At 39.6% G+C, this 18080-nt stretch overlaps 1 protein-coding gene across 1 annotated transcript; it reads right to left on the bottom strand.

Annotated features, from left to right (window-relative positions):
- Positions 1 to 501: 501 nt before the first annotated feature.
- cdhr2 (cadherin related family member 2) lies at positions 502 to 13228 on the bottom strand (the record flags this gene model as incomplete). Its single annotated transcript, XM_083685612.1, has 18 exons — positions 502 to 651; positions 936 to 993; positions 1611 to 1694; positions 2054 to 2167; positions 2540 to 2661; positions 4589 to 4685; positions 5788 to 5887; positions 6056 to 6649; positions 6844 to 6919; positions 7096 to 7332; positions 7903 to 8152; positions 8359 to 8420; positions 8610 to 8774; positions 9199 to 9354; positions 9593 to 9802; positions 10520 to 10663; positions 12495 to 12634; positions 13162 to 13228. The coding sequence occupies 18 exons, from the start codon at positions 13226 to 13228 to the stop codon at positions 502 to 504; spliced, it is 2826 nt and encodes a 941-aa protein (XP_083541738.1).
- Between the last annotated feature and the right edge of the window lie 4852 nt (positions 13229 to 18080).

Raw genomic sequence — 18080 nt, forward strand, 5'->3', positions numbered from 1 at the left:
TACAAAAGAGGGCCAAATTACTGGATATCAAACACTTCCACATGTTCCTTTGCTTCAAGGATTGTGTTAGCAACAACACAGCAGTACAGATACAAGTGCCAATAGTTTCATAATCAAAACACAAAAAAGGAAATTAATGTAAAAGATTACAGCAGAATGTATTTAAAAAAATCAATCAAATTATTCCATACAATATTTAGAAAATAATAATAAAGTGATTCACATGTGCAACAAAAAAGTTTTGTTTGCTTACATTTTTTTTGCCTACTTTCAACTGCTGCAGTCTCATGATGTTTGACTACAAACAGTGCATGTTACTCTTGGCAAAACGAAACAAGCCATACTTTTGACTACCTTGTGATATAGCGATCAGCAAACCAACTGATCTGAGATCATTGTACCTTAACGATAAATGGTTATAGTAAAACAGTTGGTAAAAGTAATTTAAATTACTGTGTGTGTGTGTGTGTGGGGGGGGGGGGTCGGTCAGGAGAATGGAGGTCACAGGTCAGTGGTACTGAATGCTGGGTTGGAAAACGTTAAATGAGGGCTGTCAGGATCTTTCTTCCTACCCCGCTGGGCGAGTGCTGCCCCTAGTGGCTCGATGTAGTCAAGCTCCCCACCATACTCCTCATCCTCCTCCTGGATCATCTGTCATAGCGCAGACACACCACACACACACACACACACACACACACACACACACACACACACAAAGATGTATTTATTGCATCAGAATTAGCTAGAAAGCTAACTGACATCTGTAGTCCCTGGGCAGGCCATTCATATTGACAGTGTACTACCTGTTCATAGCAACCAAGCATACAGTATATAGTGACTGCGGTTCCCATTCACTTCTTTATACATGGTGCATTGCTCTGTTGTGTAAAGGTTGTGTAGTAATGACAGATGACATTTTTCTGCGTTAACCTTACCATCATGGGCATCATGTCCTTCTCAGACAGGTTTATGTCAATGTCCAAGGAATTGAGGCTTAAAGAAAGAATGAAATTCACATATTCAGAATCATATACAAATCCTTGACGCTCCACAGATGTCCATGATATCTCAATAATGCCCAACCAAGGACATTATCAAAGAGAATGACCAGTATAGAAATGTTTTAAACACTGTCTTGAAAGGAAATAAAAAGACCTATAGGATTTGAAAATGGGCAAATACATTGACAGCATGTTTGTAGGTTGAAGTGTGTAATGAATGGTGTAATGAAGGTGAAATTGAATGTTACCTGTTGATTACCAGTCCTCCATCTCAACTAGAGAACATGCTGCGGTGTGCATACAGTGACAAAATGTCTAATTGGAATCAATCTACTTTCAATAACCTCCATCACAACAAAATGGACAACAAGGATTTCCTGGCCACGTACCACGTTAAGTAAATATTGTGGACGTCAAATGATAGGATTCAAGGAGAAGTTATTGAATAGAAAGGGAGTGTGAAAGAGTTTTACAACGCTCGCATGTAGGTGCAGCCGTGTGGCCAGTGTAGTTTCTGTGTAGTGGTTATGGTTAGGATTGGGTGTGGGGTAATCTGACCCTAGGTCAGAGAAACAGAAGTAGGTGAATATGGTGGACGGTTGTTTCTACCTGACTCTGTCAGAACTGGAGCCTTCCTCATCAAAGCCCAGGTCGGTGGCCGTGTCGATGTTCAGGTTGAGCACAGGGTTAGCCCTGTAGACAGACAAACACACACACACACACACACACACACACACACACACACACACACACACACACACACACACACAGTCAGCTCCGATGGTCTGTGTAGCATATCTGTAAATTGCCTTGTATGAAAATGGCTGCAACATGACAATCAGAAGGATGTACAGCAGTAGGGGAATCACTCTTGCTTAATCACTCCTTAGACCAAGAGGTCTAAGGCTACTTAGACCAGTGGAGGCTGGTGGAGGGAGAAAAGGGATAGAACCAAATGAGGAATGGTGTGTTTGATACCATTCCTCATTCCATTCCATGCATTACAATAAGCCTGTCCTCCTATAACACAGTATGGAGTGGGAGCAACTCACCCCTCCATGGTGTACTTGTTGGTGCCAGGTACCACAGGTCCAGACATCAGGTTCTCATTAGCCACCATGGCTGCAGATTTCATGGCTTTAGCCGCCTTCATCTTGGTCTGGTAGCTGAAATGTTAACATGCAGTAGGTTCATAAAGACCTAAAGACCTCTTCATCCCCACTACCCCCCTGTACAAGTTTCTCTCCTGTAAAAATAATAATAATAATAATTAAAAAAAAAAGAAAACCTAATTCTTCCTTCTTCTAGCATTGTGACTGCCAATAGCCCCTGGTCCTACCGTCTGTCTGTCTGTCTGTCTGTCTGTCTGTCTGTCTGTCTGTCTGTCTGTCTGTCTCTCTCTCTCTCTCTCTCTCTCTCTCTCTCTCTCTGTTTTCTCTCTTTGTCTCTCTGTCTGTCTGTTTTCTCTCTTTCTAGAATTCAGCTAGAAATCTAATTGTGCAATCCCATATAAGCAGGAGGGAGGGACAGGCACTGACCTCCTGCGAGTGCACACCAGAGAGGTGGTCATGACAACCAGAAGGATCATGAGACCAGCCACAAGTCCCAGTAGAGCAAACTCCGCAGTGTCCAGCTCCTTCTTCTCCACGATACTAGTCTCCTGGAGAACACAGGTAGAGGACACACAGCTGAGACCAACAGGAGCAGGCATTATGTACTCACGCATTATGTATTATCTTAACAGGCAGTCACAGACTTAACAGGCAGTCACAGACAGCAGCTGGTATGTATTCGACATACTGTAGAGCTACTGTATAACTACAGAGATTGGGTGTACACAGTGCTCTTTGAATAGGAAAGACAATTGTCATTTGTAGTAACAAAGAGGGAATTTCTTGAGTGATCTGAAACAAATAAGTTGAAAACTACAGAAAAATAAACAAAATGTAGAAAATTACTTAACCCATTCAAGGCAATCTTGAATGGTGCAAGGACAAATCTTATTAAAAAAGCTTTTAGTTTATGGGCATTTCCAATAGAAGTATTTCAAAGACTGCCAAATGCTGTTTGTTTTCCAAGCCACTTGGCTGAAATGGTTGAGTAAGAAGTTTCTTGATTGTTGTAATTTGCTTGTTTATGAACTAGAGTTTGAACCACAAACTAACAATATGTGCGAGGCCATACTGTGCAAGTATGGGTGCATGGGTAGGGTCTGACACCAGGTCCTCCACAACAGAAGAAGTGAGGGCAGTTCCATTGGGGAACACAAAATACGCATCCACATAAGTCTCCGATGTTTCCCTGGGAAAAGGAATACAACCCAATTATTGAAAAGCACAATCAAGAGGTTATACATCACTAATACATTATTACTGTGTCATCACTGCCCATAACTAACCAATGATACAAGAAAGGGTGTATTTCCACACGACCCCGCCTAAGATTACAGTGAGTGGCTTTACACACTAGGGCTGACCCAAACTGTACTGTGCTGGCTTGGATAATTTTCTTTCACATTGTCCTTTCCAGCACTGTTTCAGCAGCTATGATGCATGCATAAATCAGGCCAGACCAGTACAGCTCAGCTCGGCTCAGCTCGGTTCAGGCCTGTAGTGTGAATCCGGGTTTAGAGTATCTGTGGTCAACTTCTTCATCAATCCATTATGAAAAGGTAGATGCTAAGTGGGATCCTCAGAACGATCCTACCCTGAAACCTAACCTTTACCTTAATCCTTACCCTAACTATAACCATAACCCTTACCTAACCCTAACATTAACCCTTACATTAACCGTTTTAAATCTCAACTTCAATGAGGTGACGTCACGAGCATCTCACTTCGCATTTCCCATTATAAAAGAGAATGGTGCTTTTTTAAATCTTCTTTATGGCAACATACTACTGTACCACCATCTGTTTGGCACCACCTGGTGGATGATTTTATATGTGCACCTCTTCTCACCTGCTTTGCTTAGTGTCCGGAACCCTGACCCCAACAACCTCCACTTTTGCTTTAGTGGCTGCTGTTAAAGCCCTGCAATGAAACATATAAAAAAAATTAACCGCTGTGGTGAAGACCCTCTTCAATAGATGCTACAAAGCAATCTCAACGTAAAAGGTATCACATGAACTGTCACAATAAGTAGAAAGACATACATTGAACATTACTAAGGCTTTCACATACTATGGCAGTTTGCAGGGGGATGATCAGTATATCAGTTCTAGCATTTTGTACCTATTCTTTTGTACTTATTCTTTGTACCTATTCTTTGTACATATTTCTGCCTCTGATCATACTGTACAATATGAATATGCTATGTGCAATATAGAAACTCTTACAGTATAATGGCATTGAGGTTCTTCTCGACTTCTGCTTTCGGGGATCTGAATAGAAGTTCAACTTTAAAAGTTGTGTCAACTGTGAAAATCTGAAAAAAGCAGAGAAAGGTGTCATTGCACAGAGAGGGGTAAAGAAGGGAGGGGGATAGAAAGTTTGGGGAAAGCTAGGAAGTTATTACTTTTTGTTTGTTTGTTTAAAGCACACAGTAGAAGACCATCAAAATACTAATGAATGAACTTGAACAGCTACCTCCAGCACGGTGGTTGTGATGAGGTCTCCACTGTCAGTCGCTTCAACTGTCACCAAATACTTTCCTTTCAGATCACTACCAAGCGGTTGGGCCGATCTGCAAAGTCAAAACTTGTGTCATTCGTTTAAGTGTCATTTTACTCTCATCTATGGCATCCATTGTATCCATCATAGCAACAAACAGCTTAATTTTACACTTTTTTTTGTTTTATCATTTTATTAACTTGAAATAAAAAATAAAAACATGAGTTGATGGGCTGCACTTGTACTCACTGAATTACTCCAAGATAGAAGTTGTCTTGAGCTGTAGTGACAGCTCTAAACAGTGGCCCCATGGGGCTCGTTTGATTGTTGGTGTCATGAAATTGTACACCTGCTACATCAAACACTATTTGCTTATTTATTCCCGAATCACGGTCTTCAGCCTGTGTGGGAGAAAGATTACAAACTAAAATTCACTCTAATCCCTGTCAATACAAGTGCAATCAACTGGATTACATTTTACAGTTTAGTTATTTAGCAGACACTCTTATCCTAAACAACTTACAATAAGTACATTTGTCAGCGAAACAACTATACTGTACATCATTCTCATTGCAAGTAAGACTTTCTGTAAGAATAAGTGCCACAAGCAGTCACAGTGTGTGTGTGTGTGTGTGTGTGTGTGTGTGTGTGTGTGTGTGTGTGTGTGTGTGTGTGTGTGTGTGTGTGCGCGTGTGCGTGTGCAGCACAAGTGTGTGTGTTGGGAAGTGCTAGAATGGGGAGAAGTCTGAGGAGGAGGAGGCCATGTAGTCTAATGAGATGGGACTTCAGCCTACGGCAGAAGATAGGCTCTGACATCTGGATCTGTTTCACACAAACATACTCACTTTGACTTGTGCAACGGATTTGCCTGTGTCTGTGCCCTCTGACACTACAACTGAAGAAGAAAATGGTTGGTTAACATCCTGTCAAGCACAACCTGTAAGATGTTAAGCTGTTTATGCAAAATGACCCAAGTGTACATTTAAATGAATGTTTTACATGCAATATTGAATGAACAAATAAATATAGATACAGGCTCTCAGGCGACAGAATATAGATCAGCAGCTAAAGCCGTCACTCTAGGTTACTGTGGGTTGGCCATATTTTACGTCAATTCATCAGCTACAGTGTGCACAATTGTGAAAACCCCTTGAGCCAAACTACTCAAAACATACAGCACAAGCCGATATATAGACATACCAAAGACGTCTGCATCCGACCGGATGAATTCAGGAGCATTATCATTGATGTCTTCAATATTAATCACCAAGTGGCCTGAAATCAATTTGAAATAGTTAGTATGTTGGCAGATACAAATAAGCTCTTTAAACAGCAGTTAGACAGCTCCGTCCCCCTGATCATGTTAGCATCATTACTATCATATAACCGCCATATTGCCATCTCAGAAGCATCATACACTTGAACAAATGCGGTTGCACTGACCTGGTGTTGCACTGTTGTTTTCCCCTTTCTCTGTGTACTCATCCACCACCTGCGCCTCGATCTCCACCTGGTTACACATCTCGTAGTCGATCACAAACTCATTGTTGACCGTGATCTCGCCCGTGGGCTCCAGGTTGAACCACTCTTCTTCGCAGGGGCCCAGTGTGCCCTGGCAAAGGCACTTCATGGAGACAAGCTCGTAGACGAGCAGGTGCTTACCATCACGGTCTGTGGCCTCGAAGCGTCCCACTACTTCAGATATGGTGGTGTTCTCCTTTACGCTCAGAGGACCTGTGGGACTGAACTCAGGCCTTTCGTCGTTTATGTCCAGCACATTCACATCTACTGTCACAGTGGACTTCCTCTGGCCCAGGTCAGTGGCCTCCACAATGAGTTTGAAGGACTTGAGGTTGCTCTCATAGTCCAGCTCTATGTCAGGGTCCACAGTGATGTTGCCACTGTAGAGTCCTTCATCCAACCGAAGAGAACGGATGATGAAATTGCCAACGCTGCCTCCAATAATGCTGAAGGAGATACGGTTGTGGTCCAGGGTTTGGTCCAAATCCTCCGCATCGACCAAGCCGACGAAAGCACCTGTTAAAGAGGGTTGAAAAAGGCAACTTCAGCTGAATTCTAGCTTAGCCTTCTCTGTGGAAATTGCTGATGTTTAAGAGACTGATCATTAGTATTCCCTTGAGGAAAAGGTGGAAGTTGTTTAAAGTCTTCATTGAAATTGGTCAATGTGCAAAAGACATACCTGATTACAACAAAGAGAAAAGTGTGGTTACCTTTCTTCCCCTCATAAACAGAGAATTTGTATGAGACGTCTGCAGGAATAAAAGTTGGCGAATTGTCATTGATATCCTAGAACAAAAGTAAAAGAAAATGTGAAGCTACAGAACAAATGAAAAAGTATATTCTTGAGAGAAAGATATAAGAAAAGAAACATTCCACGTCATCATCATCAATGACTGGTTCCACTACATATTGAGCATTTCTCCCTGCAGTGTACTGTATGAGTTTTGTGAGACATTGCTCACCTCCACGTCAACGATGACTTCCACCCAGGTGGACAGTGGTGGGGTGCCCTTGTCAGTCGCTGTCACGTTCAACTCAATCTTCCCATTCAAGTCGCGGTCGATGGCCTCTCGGTCTAGCGGGCCACTGTTTGTCAATTCACCAGTGATAGGGTTAATGGTGAAGAGGTCACTGTTTTTGCCCACTATTTTAAACACGATATTGCTGTTGCTTGTGTCTGGTTCATCTGCGTCAGTAGCCTGCCAATGAGGAGAAAGAGGACCATCACCAACAAACCCCAAACAATCTTCATCCCATAATCCCTGGCATGATCTTCAACCATCGTCCTCCATCCTTCATCCGTATGTCACACTACTCATCATACCAGACTCTGCCAATGTGACCCTAAAGGGGCAATCTGAGATTCAAACAACAAGAAAGCGACCTCCCTGCCGCTTTTTTTGGTGAACAGCTGAGGGTTGGGGCTGGAGAAATGTGACCACTTCGAAATTCATAATCGAAGCTATGGATGCAAGGAATGACTATCCATGAGATGAGTTTTAACTATGTCAATCTCAGACTGCCCCTATAACTCGTATAACTAGTTTTTCAGATTTCTTATTCAGGCTTCAATACAATCAATCAACTGTTTTTGTCTTGGTAAAAGAAAATCACAAAATGCTTTTGACGACACTGAAAACCAACCAGTACTCATGGATAGATGTTTCCCATCAGTGGTAAGTTAGTTTGTTTACAAAGGCACTGCATTAAACAGTTCTATGGTGGATTGGATCTCTACATCCTGAGAGAACAGAGACGCAGACTCAGACCTGTATTTGAACCCTCAGTTGTCCGTCTGGGCCCTCTCTGACAATGCCCATGTATGATTCTCTGCTGATCACTGGAGGGTTGTCATTGATGTCGGTCAGAGTGATCTCTAAGACGGTGGTTCCAATGTTGTTGGCCAAGTCTCTCGCTTGCAGAGTCCCAGAATAAAGAGAGTTGACCTCGCGATCAATCAGATTGCTGTTTTTCACAAATATCGCTCCTGTCTTGGGATCCACATCAAAAAACTTCAGCCTGAAAACCAGTAATATTTCTTGAAATTTGCATCATGAAAACTCGCACCACCTGTCAGATAACTGAATTGAGGACATTTCCATTTCTGTTGTTCATAGAGCGGCAAACTCTAACGCCTGTTCAAGATATGCAGGAAACAAAATGTATCAGCTTGAAAAGTCTGAAAGATATGCTAACAAGAGTGACAGTGTGTTCCTATGACATACATGCTCTCTGGAAGAAGTTTGTAGGTGATTTCGCCAACATCCATCGTGTCAGGATCAGATGCCTGAAAAAAAAACAAAGTGTCTGTGAGTGCCAAAAACTAAGCAGAAATTGGAGCTACAGCTACTCATTTAGTCAAAACAGTGGATACTACACAATGGTGGTGGTTGGGGTTGAATAGAATGCAAAGAGCATACATAATGAATGAGAACACATAGGATGTAAATGTAAATCTAGATCGAAATGGACCTACTGTTATGATGGCCACTTGGGTTCCATCAAGACTGTGTTCAGGCACATCTATACTGTAGGTCTCATTAGGGAAGGTAGGCCTGTTGTCATTTATGTCCTCGATCTGGATGGTCACCGTAGCCGTTGAGCAGCAATCCACCTCGTTGGATGGATCAGTGGCAATCACCTGGACAGGGAAAACTCATCTCTTGATTTTGTTCACTTGCGCACAAACTGGAATTCTGATATTTTCCTCTCTTGAAAGAGAGATTTTATCTCAATGAAACAAACCTGGATAAATAAGGGTTTAATACATTTAAAAAAAAAATCTCTGTCTGCTCATCATTATCATCATCCACTGTCTTGTCAATTAGCCTTTGTAACAATGAAGATATGACTTATGTGTCCGCAGTTTAGCGCATAGAATTTAAATCCTCCTGTATGATGCTTACAATGTCTCTCCCTTAACAACCTAATGACCACTGTTGTCATGGTGAGTAGCCCGTAAAACCTTTTGCCGCTAAGCTGGGATAATTCTGGCCTTTGACAGCATCCAAAGCCTTTAGTTAGTCTGGGTTAAATACTCCAACCATCTCTTCACACATGCTTACATGGACAACCATTGAGGTTTTACTCTCGTAATCGACAATCTGAGGGTTTTTGACTAGGATCTGAACTGTGCTCTCTGAGTTGGCAGATGCTGGGGTGACAGAGAACGCATCCTTGTCGGGTCCGTCCAGGGTTAGCTGGATTCTTGCGTTGTCTCCCTGCATGACAATAACAACGATGATGGTTCATTATTTGTTACTTATTTCATTCATGTACCACAAATAACCTTGCAATACAAAACACATCAACATCAACACATTGACTACTACTGGTAACATTTCCTTTCTTCATTCTAATTTGGCTGGTGCTGTAACAAACCTACATCCATGGCATTGTACTGATGGTTTCTATGAATCTTTGAAATTGAATACTTCTAATTCTGTTTGTGAATCTGACCTGGTCTAGATCCTTGACAATGATGCTGAGAGGAACTGATCCTGAGAAGTGTTCAGGTATCTGCCCACTGAAGCTGCTGGCCTCCACACATGGGTCCACGTCACACAAATAAAACTTGGGCTTGTGGTCGTTGATGTCAGTGATGGTGATAAACACTTCAGTGGAGGCCTTGGCCGGGAGCCCATCGACATTTAGCTCCGCCTCAGTGGCCTGGAATGCAAGAGTTTTAAATGGGAAAGTAGAATAGAATAGAATAGCAATGTTTTTCACAAGGGAACTTCCGATTTAACATTCTGAGTTAAGAATATAAGTACACAATAGCACAATTCACATGTCATATGCCAGATAGACATAACACACAGGACACACATACATTCCTAATAATAAAATAATTCACATTACCGTCACTGTAAGGATAACAACATAGTTTATGTCCAGCAAAGCCTCACGGTCAATGATACTCTTGATAGATATCACTCCATCAGGGGCTGAGATTTGGAACAGATCAGCTGCATTGGAATCTGTAAAATTACAGAGCAGCCTTATAACAGACCTGGCAATACTTTTAATACAAACAAGAACAATACCAAGAACTGAATACCAAGAACTCAATTTTACATATTGCGTTACGAATTAGTAAGATTAAAATCAATAGTTATTCCACTGGTATTCGGCTAATAACTTAAAATGACCAAAGGTTAAAAATCTAATTTTACTCACTTTCAATGCTGTAGGTGATTATGTCATTGATTCCTGCGTCCTGGTCTATGGCACGTGCTTTAAACACAGACTGACCCTAGAATAAAGCAGAGTCATTCGAGTTGTGTTAAAAACTCAAAAACTCAAAAAAGAGAATAGATCTCTTCATTAGTTAATGAGTTTGGAATAGGAATTTGATGAAAAGAATCCACATTCAACAACACTCACCACAGGAGAGTGTTCGATGACAGTGGCTGTGAAAGAGGGGTTAATGAACCGTGGATCCAGATCTGGGACATCGAGGACCGTGATGTAGGCAAAGGTGTTGCTTGACTGGATCACAGTGATTCCGTTTAATGAACCACCACTATCCTGTCATAGGAAACACAATTACTTTACCCCTGAAAAAGTTGACACTACTCTCCATCTGGCATTCAAACAACTGAAGTAAAGTGTTTTATCAACTTTCAGACAATATGTAGTCATCATAATGTGTAGCATAAACAAGCAAACAGTGCTTTATGTGATCTATTCAAGAAAATAGTGATAACAATGACAAAAATCACATATTTGATTCCTTACTCTGAAAGGAGTCTATAGATAGACTTCAATCTACACTTTAGTCCTGTATTATAGCATTTCTATTGCATTTTTAACCAAAGGTCAATGGACCCTTCATTAAAATGTTTACATTTCATGCCCAAATGATCTCAAAATCATAAAGTAAGTAATTGAGTCTTTTCAGATAATAACAAATGATTTGGACCTTTCAAACATGCTAATTTAGGGTCCATTGATTTTCATTGTTTTTTGGTTAAAACTGCTTTCAGTTAGTGGTTAGTGACAGTAACCAAAGGGAACCAAATATGTGATTTTGTAACTATCCGTTAAAGGGTGAACCACCACAGTAACCACTCCCAGAGACACACTAAAGTACAGATCATCTGTGACAAGTGCAGACACAGCAGTGAATGAAGTGAATTGTTGTGATGTGACAAGATTATTTTCTAATTGAGTACTTACAGATGCAACTATCTCCAACCTATAGAAAGGGCTCTTTTCATTATAATCCAGAGTGCCAAGCAGTGTGACTTTCCCATTCCTCTCACCAATAGAAAAAAGACTGGTTCCTTCACTTGGGACAACCTAGACATGAGTACACAGATGGATTTCCATTAAATACAAATATCATACTTCAGCATATCATATTGGTAGCAAAAATACAATGTGCTTTATCTTAGAAAACGTACCTCTTTAATTGTGTACTTTATCAGGGCCGCAAGTCCAGTGTCATCATCAGTGGCAGTGACTGTAAACAGTAGAGTATCTGCAGTATTCTAATTAAAGAAAATAAAAGGTGAGGTAGATGTATTACATGTTATTACATAAAGAATCAAGTTAAAAGAAAGTGACTGACGATTAGCAGTATATAGTGTAGTACATACAAAATTAGCCAGACTCACATTTACCCAGGTTAAACATCTCTTCATGCTATCAGTGTAGCACCTTTGAACTCTAATCTTACAATAATACAATATAGTCACAGAGTACTTGTTTTGATGTCACTGAAGTCATTACATATGCTTTTAACTATCTAATTGTTAACACTTTACATGTTGTTTTTTTATACCTGGGTAATATTATAATTAATTTAGTATAACATTATACTTACATGTGGTTACATAGTATCTTGTAATTACATAATAAGAGTGAGTAAGTCTATTAATAAGTATTAACTAATAATTAACATACTATGTAATGACATAGTTGTTGTTACAAGTTAAATTATTAAATTACATCGAAGGTACAGTATACAATCATGGAAAGTATAAAAGTAGAAATCTGATATTGAACTTACTTCCATGACATTTACGTTGTAGGGTGCATCTTCGAATATTGGTTTGTTGTCATTTGCATCTGATAAGATTATTTGAATTTCCTTATCAGCCTAAGAGATAATATAATCCATTAAACAAGTTATGAAATACATGTGTTGATTTAAAGAAAATGTTGTTTTACTTCAAAATTGTTGACTTACTGTGTATGTTCCATCAGAAACACTAAGGCCGAGAGGGAACGAAGTAAATGTCTAGTGAAAAACAAAACAAAACATAACAATCATTTTTAGCAAAACATTCCTCACTTATTTTTTGCTGAATTGTAAGTAGTTTCAGGATCAGGTGAGTAGTGGAAGGGGACCAACCTCTCTGTCCAGATAACGGATGACTGTAACAATGCCGGTGGCTGAGACAACATCAAAGTAGTTTGCATTTGGTCCATAGAGACTATATGTCAGCGTATCGCCATCACTGTCACTAGCCTGTATTTGAAATGCAAAACCATCTAAAGAGAGAGAGGGTGTGAAATCATGTGAATCCAGAAACAGCATGGAGCAAAGACAGTTCATGATATGGCAGTTAACACTTGTACAAAATAGGACTTAAACATAGGACCTATCAAATTAACTTATATTCATTTACGACCAGACCCATTCTAAAACTGACCCTTGATAAGATACACATACATAGCGGAATGTCTTCCCGTAATGTTTCAACGGTATTGCTTATTTCCGGCATGACATTTCCTTGAGCTGCAGAAAAAGCACATGATAACTAGTTAGACAACCAGAAAATCCCTGAAAGCAGGGCAACATGACATAAAAAACATGGACTATGGAAAGAATAATCATTTATATGCCCCAAATTATAAAACAAGATATACAGTACATATCTTTTTGGTCATGCAGTAGAGGGCTTATCAATATATACTTTTATACTTTCATTAGTTATTGTGGCAAAAGCTTTTGATTGTGTCATCAGATCAATCAAATGAATCCATGATGTTTGAGACTGAGTGAGGCCTATACTCACCGTCAGTGTGGAGGGCCAGCAGGGCCAGCAGGAGGACACTTCCACCCATCCTCCTGTAGTCTGCCATCCAAGCTACAAACACAACACAACAGCAGTTAATAATAATAATAATTATTATTATTATTATTGTTATTGTTATTATTATTATTAAACACATTTTATTTGTATTTTGCATTAGTGAAACTGTGTACATATTTACAGCTATTGCTAGTGATACAAGTAACCACTTAAAGGATAAAGGGGAAAGTAATCAACCAGAACTTGTCTCTCTCTATTTGGTTTTGTTGTTACCACAAGCTGGTTAACATGATTAACATGCAGTATAAAATGACACCCATTAGATAATGCATCTGAATTACAGACATAAGACATGCATTGTGTGAGTCAATGTTTAACCAAGAGAGCATCCAGTATTTACTGCTTGCCCTTTTCCCTGCCATAAATATGAGTGAAATCCAGTCCATGTTTTCCAGTCGTTGATTCCACATGTATTCTAAAAGTATGACATATCATCTTTATATGACATATAAAGAATCTTGAATCTTGAATCATATCAATCAAATTGTTATTCTGAGATACACATCATCTAAATTAATAGTTTTTGTGAACCATCGCTGTACATCTGAATGTTAAAAAACGTCTTACTTCAAACTCCAACTTGTGACAAAGTACATAATTTGTATGTTTTTCTCCAAGAGAGAGGTATGTTTACAATATCATCACTATTATGTTGATCTACTATACCACAGTCAACCAGTCCAGAACACCAGTATTGACCATCTCTTAACCAATCTTACAATAGTGTATCTATCATACATCTACCACTAAAACTATGACTCTTTCTGTTCAATATTAAAATGTCACCAAAATAAACAAATCCATTTTCTCCAATAGAAAAAGGTAGCACCCCAATCCAGTGTCTCCCACCCAGACTTACCAGACAAGACCATTGGTTTTGTACAGACAGGTGGTTCTCCCTGAGTGATGTGAACGTTGAGGAGTCTGGAAGAGACCTTTGCCTGTTGCTCCAGTGATTATCGTTTCCAAGCTGTAAATGTCAATGATTAACACATGAGAAACACAGCACAACTTACCCTCCTGTGTGTGTGTGTGTGTGTGTGTGTGTGTGTGTGTGTGTGTGTGTGTGTGTGTGTGTGTGTGTGTGTGTGGGTGTGGGTGTGGGTGTGGGTGTGGGTGTGGGTGTGGGTGTGGGTGTGGGTGGGTGTGTGTGTGTGTGTGTGTCTGTGTCGACACCCGTGCCAAAGCTACTTAGTGGTAGCTTGAGATTTTTGCTCCTAAAATGGTTGTAGTACACGCACACACACACACACACACACACACACACACAAAATGACTAAGCAGTCGAAGAAAGTAAAGTGTTGCCACAGTACAGCTAAGAATACATCCCATCGCAACAAAAACCTTTGTCACTGCAAACAGACCTTTTTTGGAATATCATCTGACATGAAACAACACCAACGTGTTCCCCTAGAGCACATCACCAATTCCCTGTAGACATGGAACCCCCCTCCGTTCATAATGTTTCTTATCGCTAGATAAAAGAGACAGTACATCCACACAGCCCTATGCCAGGACACCAGCTACTATGCCATGTCCAGGCCTAAACAAGGGATGGCACATACCAGCATACCAGCAGCAGATGAATTGGTCATTTGTCCTGAGAGATGCCTCTGTTGTCATAGCATGGTGGCATTCACCTCCACTGGTTGAACATGGTGTGACCAGAGAATTTCCTGTGTGAGTGCAATTGGCACCAACCAGTGGGTCTGTGTCTCTCCCAGGCAGCAAAGACCCCCCCACCACACTAATGAGCTCCTACCAATAAGCCCCCTTCCCCCATTCGCTTCTCCCAGTAATTATCATGAGTAGCACAAAGGATTATCTTCTTCTCCAATGTCCACTTGCTTTATTACCAGATATTTGCCTCAAAACAAAAGCGATGATGTGAAATTTTTGTTGTGACAGAAAACAACAATACATTTATTCCACACTGCTGACTTGGAGACAGATTTAGACAACCTTCACACCATCTAGCAGTTGATGTTCATAGGATTTCATCAAACTTATTTACTGTAAAACCAGGTGTCTATCCAGATTTTATCAAAGCCCTGACTAAGATAGCTTGTTGGCAAAATATTGGTTGGACTTTCAATAAATCATCAAGATTCTGATCACAAGATTCTGTGACTAGATTTCTTCTGTAGGTCCAGACTGCTTGATCACCACCTGTAAATTAAGACTTTGACCCCAGGGTTGGGACAGGACAAAGGTCAAATGAGGAACAACATACACAGAGAAAATCCTGACAAATGTCCAAATCCTAGCAATAAGCTGAATGCCATACAACCCACTTAAGTATTATGTTATGCTCTGAAACAGGGAGTGACCACAAAACACAGTACAAGTTAGTATTGGCCCCAGACAATGAACAAAAAAATATGCTACGATTGGACGACGTCACTTTTGATGTCACTATTACATTGAGAGCCGGCCTAGACTAAAATGCATCTTCAGTGGAGATTTTCTATTGAAAATAGTTTTATCCCAGGACTAGGCTTAATCTGTGTCTGGACCTGAGAGTTTAAGTTTGAATATGCTACATCATTCATGTCATAGCTTGGACAGGCTTCCAGAATGTACACCACAGAGCCATTAGGAGTCCTGTCACAGTTTTCTAATCTTATCCACTTAGACATTGGCTTATGACTAATTTTACGTATGTAGCCATGCCCTACTGTAAATAGTCAGTAGGTAGAATATATGGTTACTGTTTTCAGTCATATCAAGGGCTGAGGAGAATTGTAATTATATCATAAAACACTCCCAGTCCAGTAAATAGAAACATGTTTTAAAAAGCAATAAAAACTATGTTTGAGTTGACAACAAAAGTTTCCAGCATGAATAATAAGTATTACATTTTATCTAATGTATAAGTGTGTGATCTACCACCACAGGATAATCGAAACAAGACATCGAAACCATGTTGTGATTTTATGGTAGGCAACAAGTAGCCATTTTATAAATCAAAGGTGTGTATGGAAAGGTGCATGGATTGTCTAATCAGTAAGGGTTTCCTGCTCCTTCAGGTGGATATTTCTATGACTAGACCAGAGAAGTGATAATACTGCCTATGATGACTATATAACTCTTAAATGGATTGGATGGTTGTGGGAAGTTATTAAAAACATAGGGTGTAACACATCCAGATCTGCTTTATTGCCTTTTCACATTGCACAGTGCAATCATCATCTGTTTAATATGAGTCTAAAGGTTATTGTGTTACACGTAGACTCAAATAGACAGTGGTGGTCATCATAACTCATATTGTCAGGCATCATCTTTCACATATAAAAACAATTTGAAAAATGTCATCTTTATTTGTATATAAACATGTTGTAAAGTGTAATAATGAATGAATGAATGAATGAATGAATGAATGAATGAATGGATGGATGAATTAATTCTTCCGTTAAGAAAAGTTTTTGTACATCACAGGTTGGCATAATATTACAGAGAATTCAGTAATACAGATATTGCAAAACAAATACAAAAGGCACAGACAACTAACACAGCAGTGACCCCATCAGGCAAAACAAATAATAATAGAGCAATAGTCACACAGGACAGGAGGACATTTTGATGTATAATAACTATAGCCGAAGGACTATTGAGGCAGAATGCATGAATGCTATATTTTTTATATCATCATGTCAATTGTGTGGAAATATATGTCTTTGCAATGAAAAGGTAAATGTTTCTACATAAATGATCTGAAATGTCACTATAGGTTGATTGAAACAAGATAAATTGCAACGCCTGCGACCCGTTTGCCCACTAGAGGGAGGCAGTGCAACATGCTCAAGCTTTATAATCATACAAAACTACAAAACTAGAAAAAGAAGTTCCAGGTGAAACTTTGAGGGCTTGCAGTCTAATAATAATAATAATAATAATAATAATAATAATAATAATAATAATAATAATAATAATAATAATAATAATAATGATAATAGACTAATAATAATAATTTATTACATTTATAAAGCACTTTGTATTATACAAAAATAATCTCAAAGTGCATCAAATCAAATTTAAATAAAAAATGTTTAAAATATATATATATATATTGGTTTCCATAGACCTCCATGTTAGGAAATGCACTTTCAAGTTTGTATAGTTTAAAAAGTATCAAAAGTATCATAATCAAAGTCATAGCAACATGAGTGGGACCTCTCTGCACATTGTAAAGTTAGATCGGTGTGAATAGCTTCACAGTTGTATGAGTAGATACAGTGGGAAAATGTTGAACTTGAAAAATAAGTTCCAGAAGAAACTTTGTGGGCATGCAAAGTCTTATTTTGGTAATAGAAAAAAGTTTAAAGATGATAGATAGAGGGGCTGCAACTTTGCTAACTACTTAAACATGCTGGTCGTTAACTGGTCGTTAGGTGGGAGGGGCTGCAACTCTGCTAGGTCATCAGCAATTATAGAATCTGTACTTCTATCTTGACTGTCTAACAGCGATTGACATGAAGACACCTGACACAAAGACGAGGGAGTCTATCTGTGCCAGACTACTAAGTATTTGTTTTCACTACTCTTGTGTAGTGTATTTAGCACTCATATTACCTTACTCTTTAACTATAGCTGTAACTGCCATAATGTGCTTTCTCTCCATTCCTGTTATTTCGTCCCCCAGGAGGACACATAGACGTTATACCCCCCCTTGCAACCCATCTATGTTGTCTACCCACTATGCTCAACTGGCCACGACCTTGCTGTCGCAGGATGACTTTATAACTTCCAGACAGCGGTCTGGAAAGCAGAGGCTATCTCAGCCCATGCCTGCTTCATGTCCCTCCACTTCCTGGCTCTCACCGAGACATGGATTATACCGG

The sequence above is a fragment of the Argentina silus genome (genome assembly GCF_951799395.1).
Source record: "Argentina silus genome assembly, chromosome: 15".
Classification (NCBI taxonomy): domain Eukaryota; kingdom Metazoa; phylum Chordata; class Actinopteri; order Argentiniformes; family Argentinidae; genus Argentina; species Argentina silus.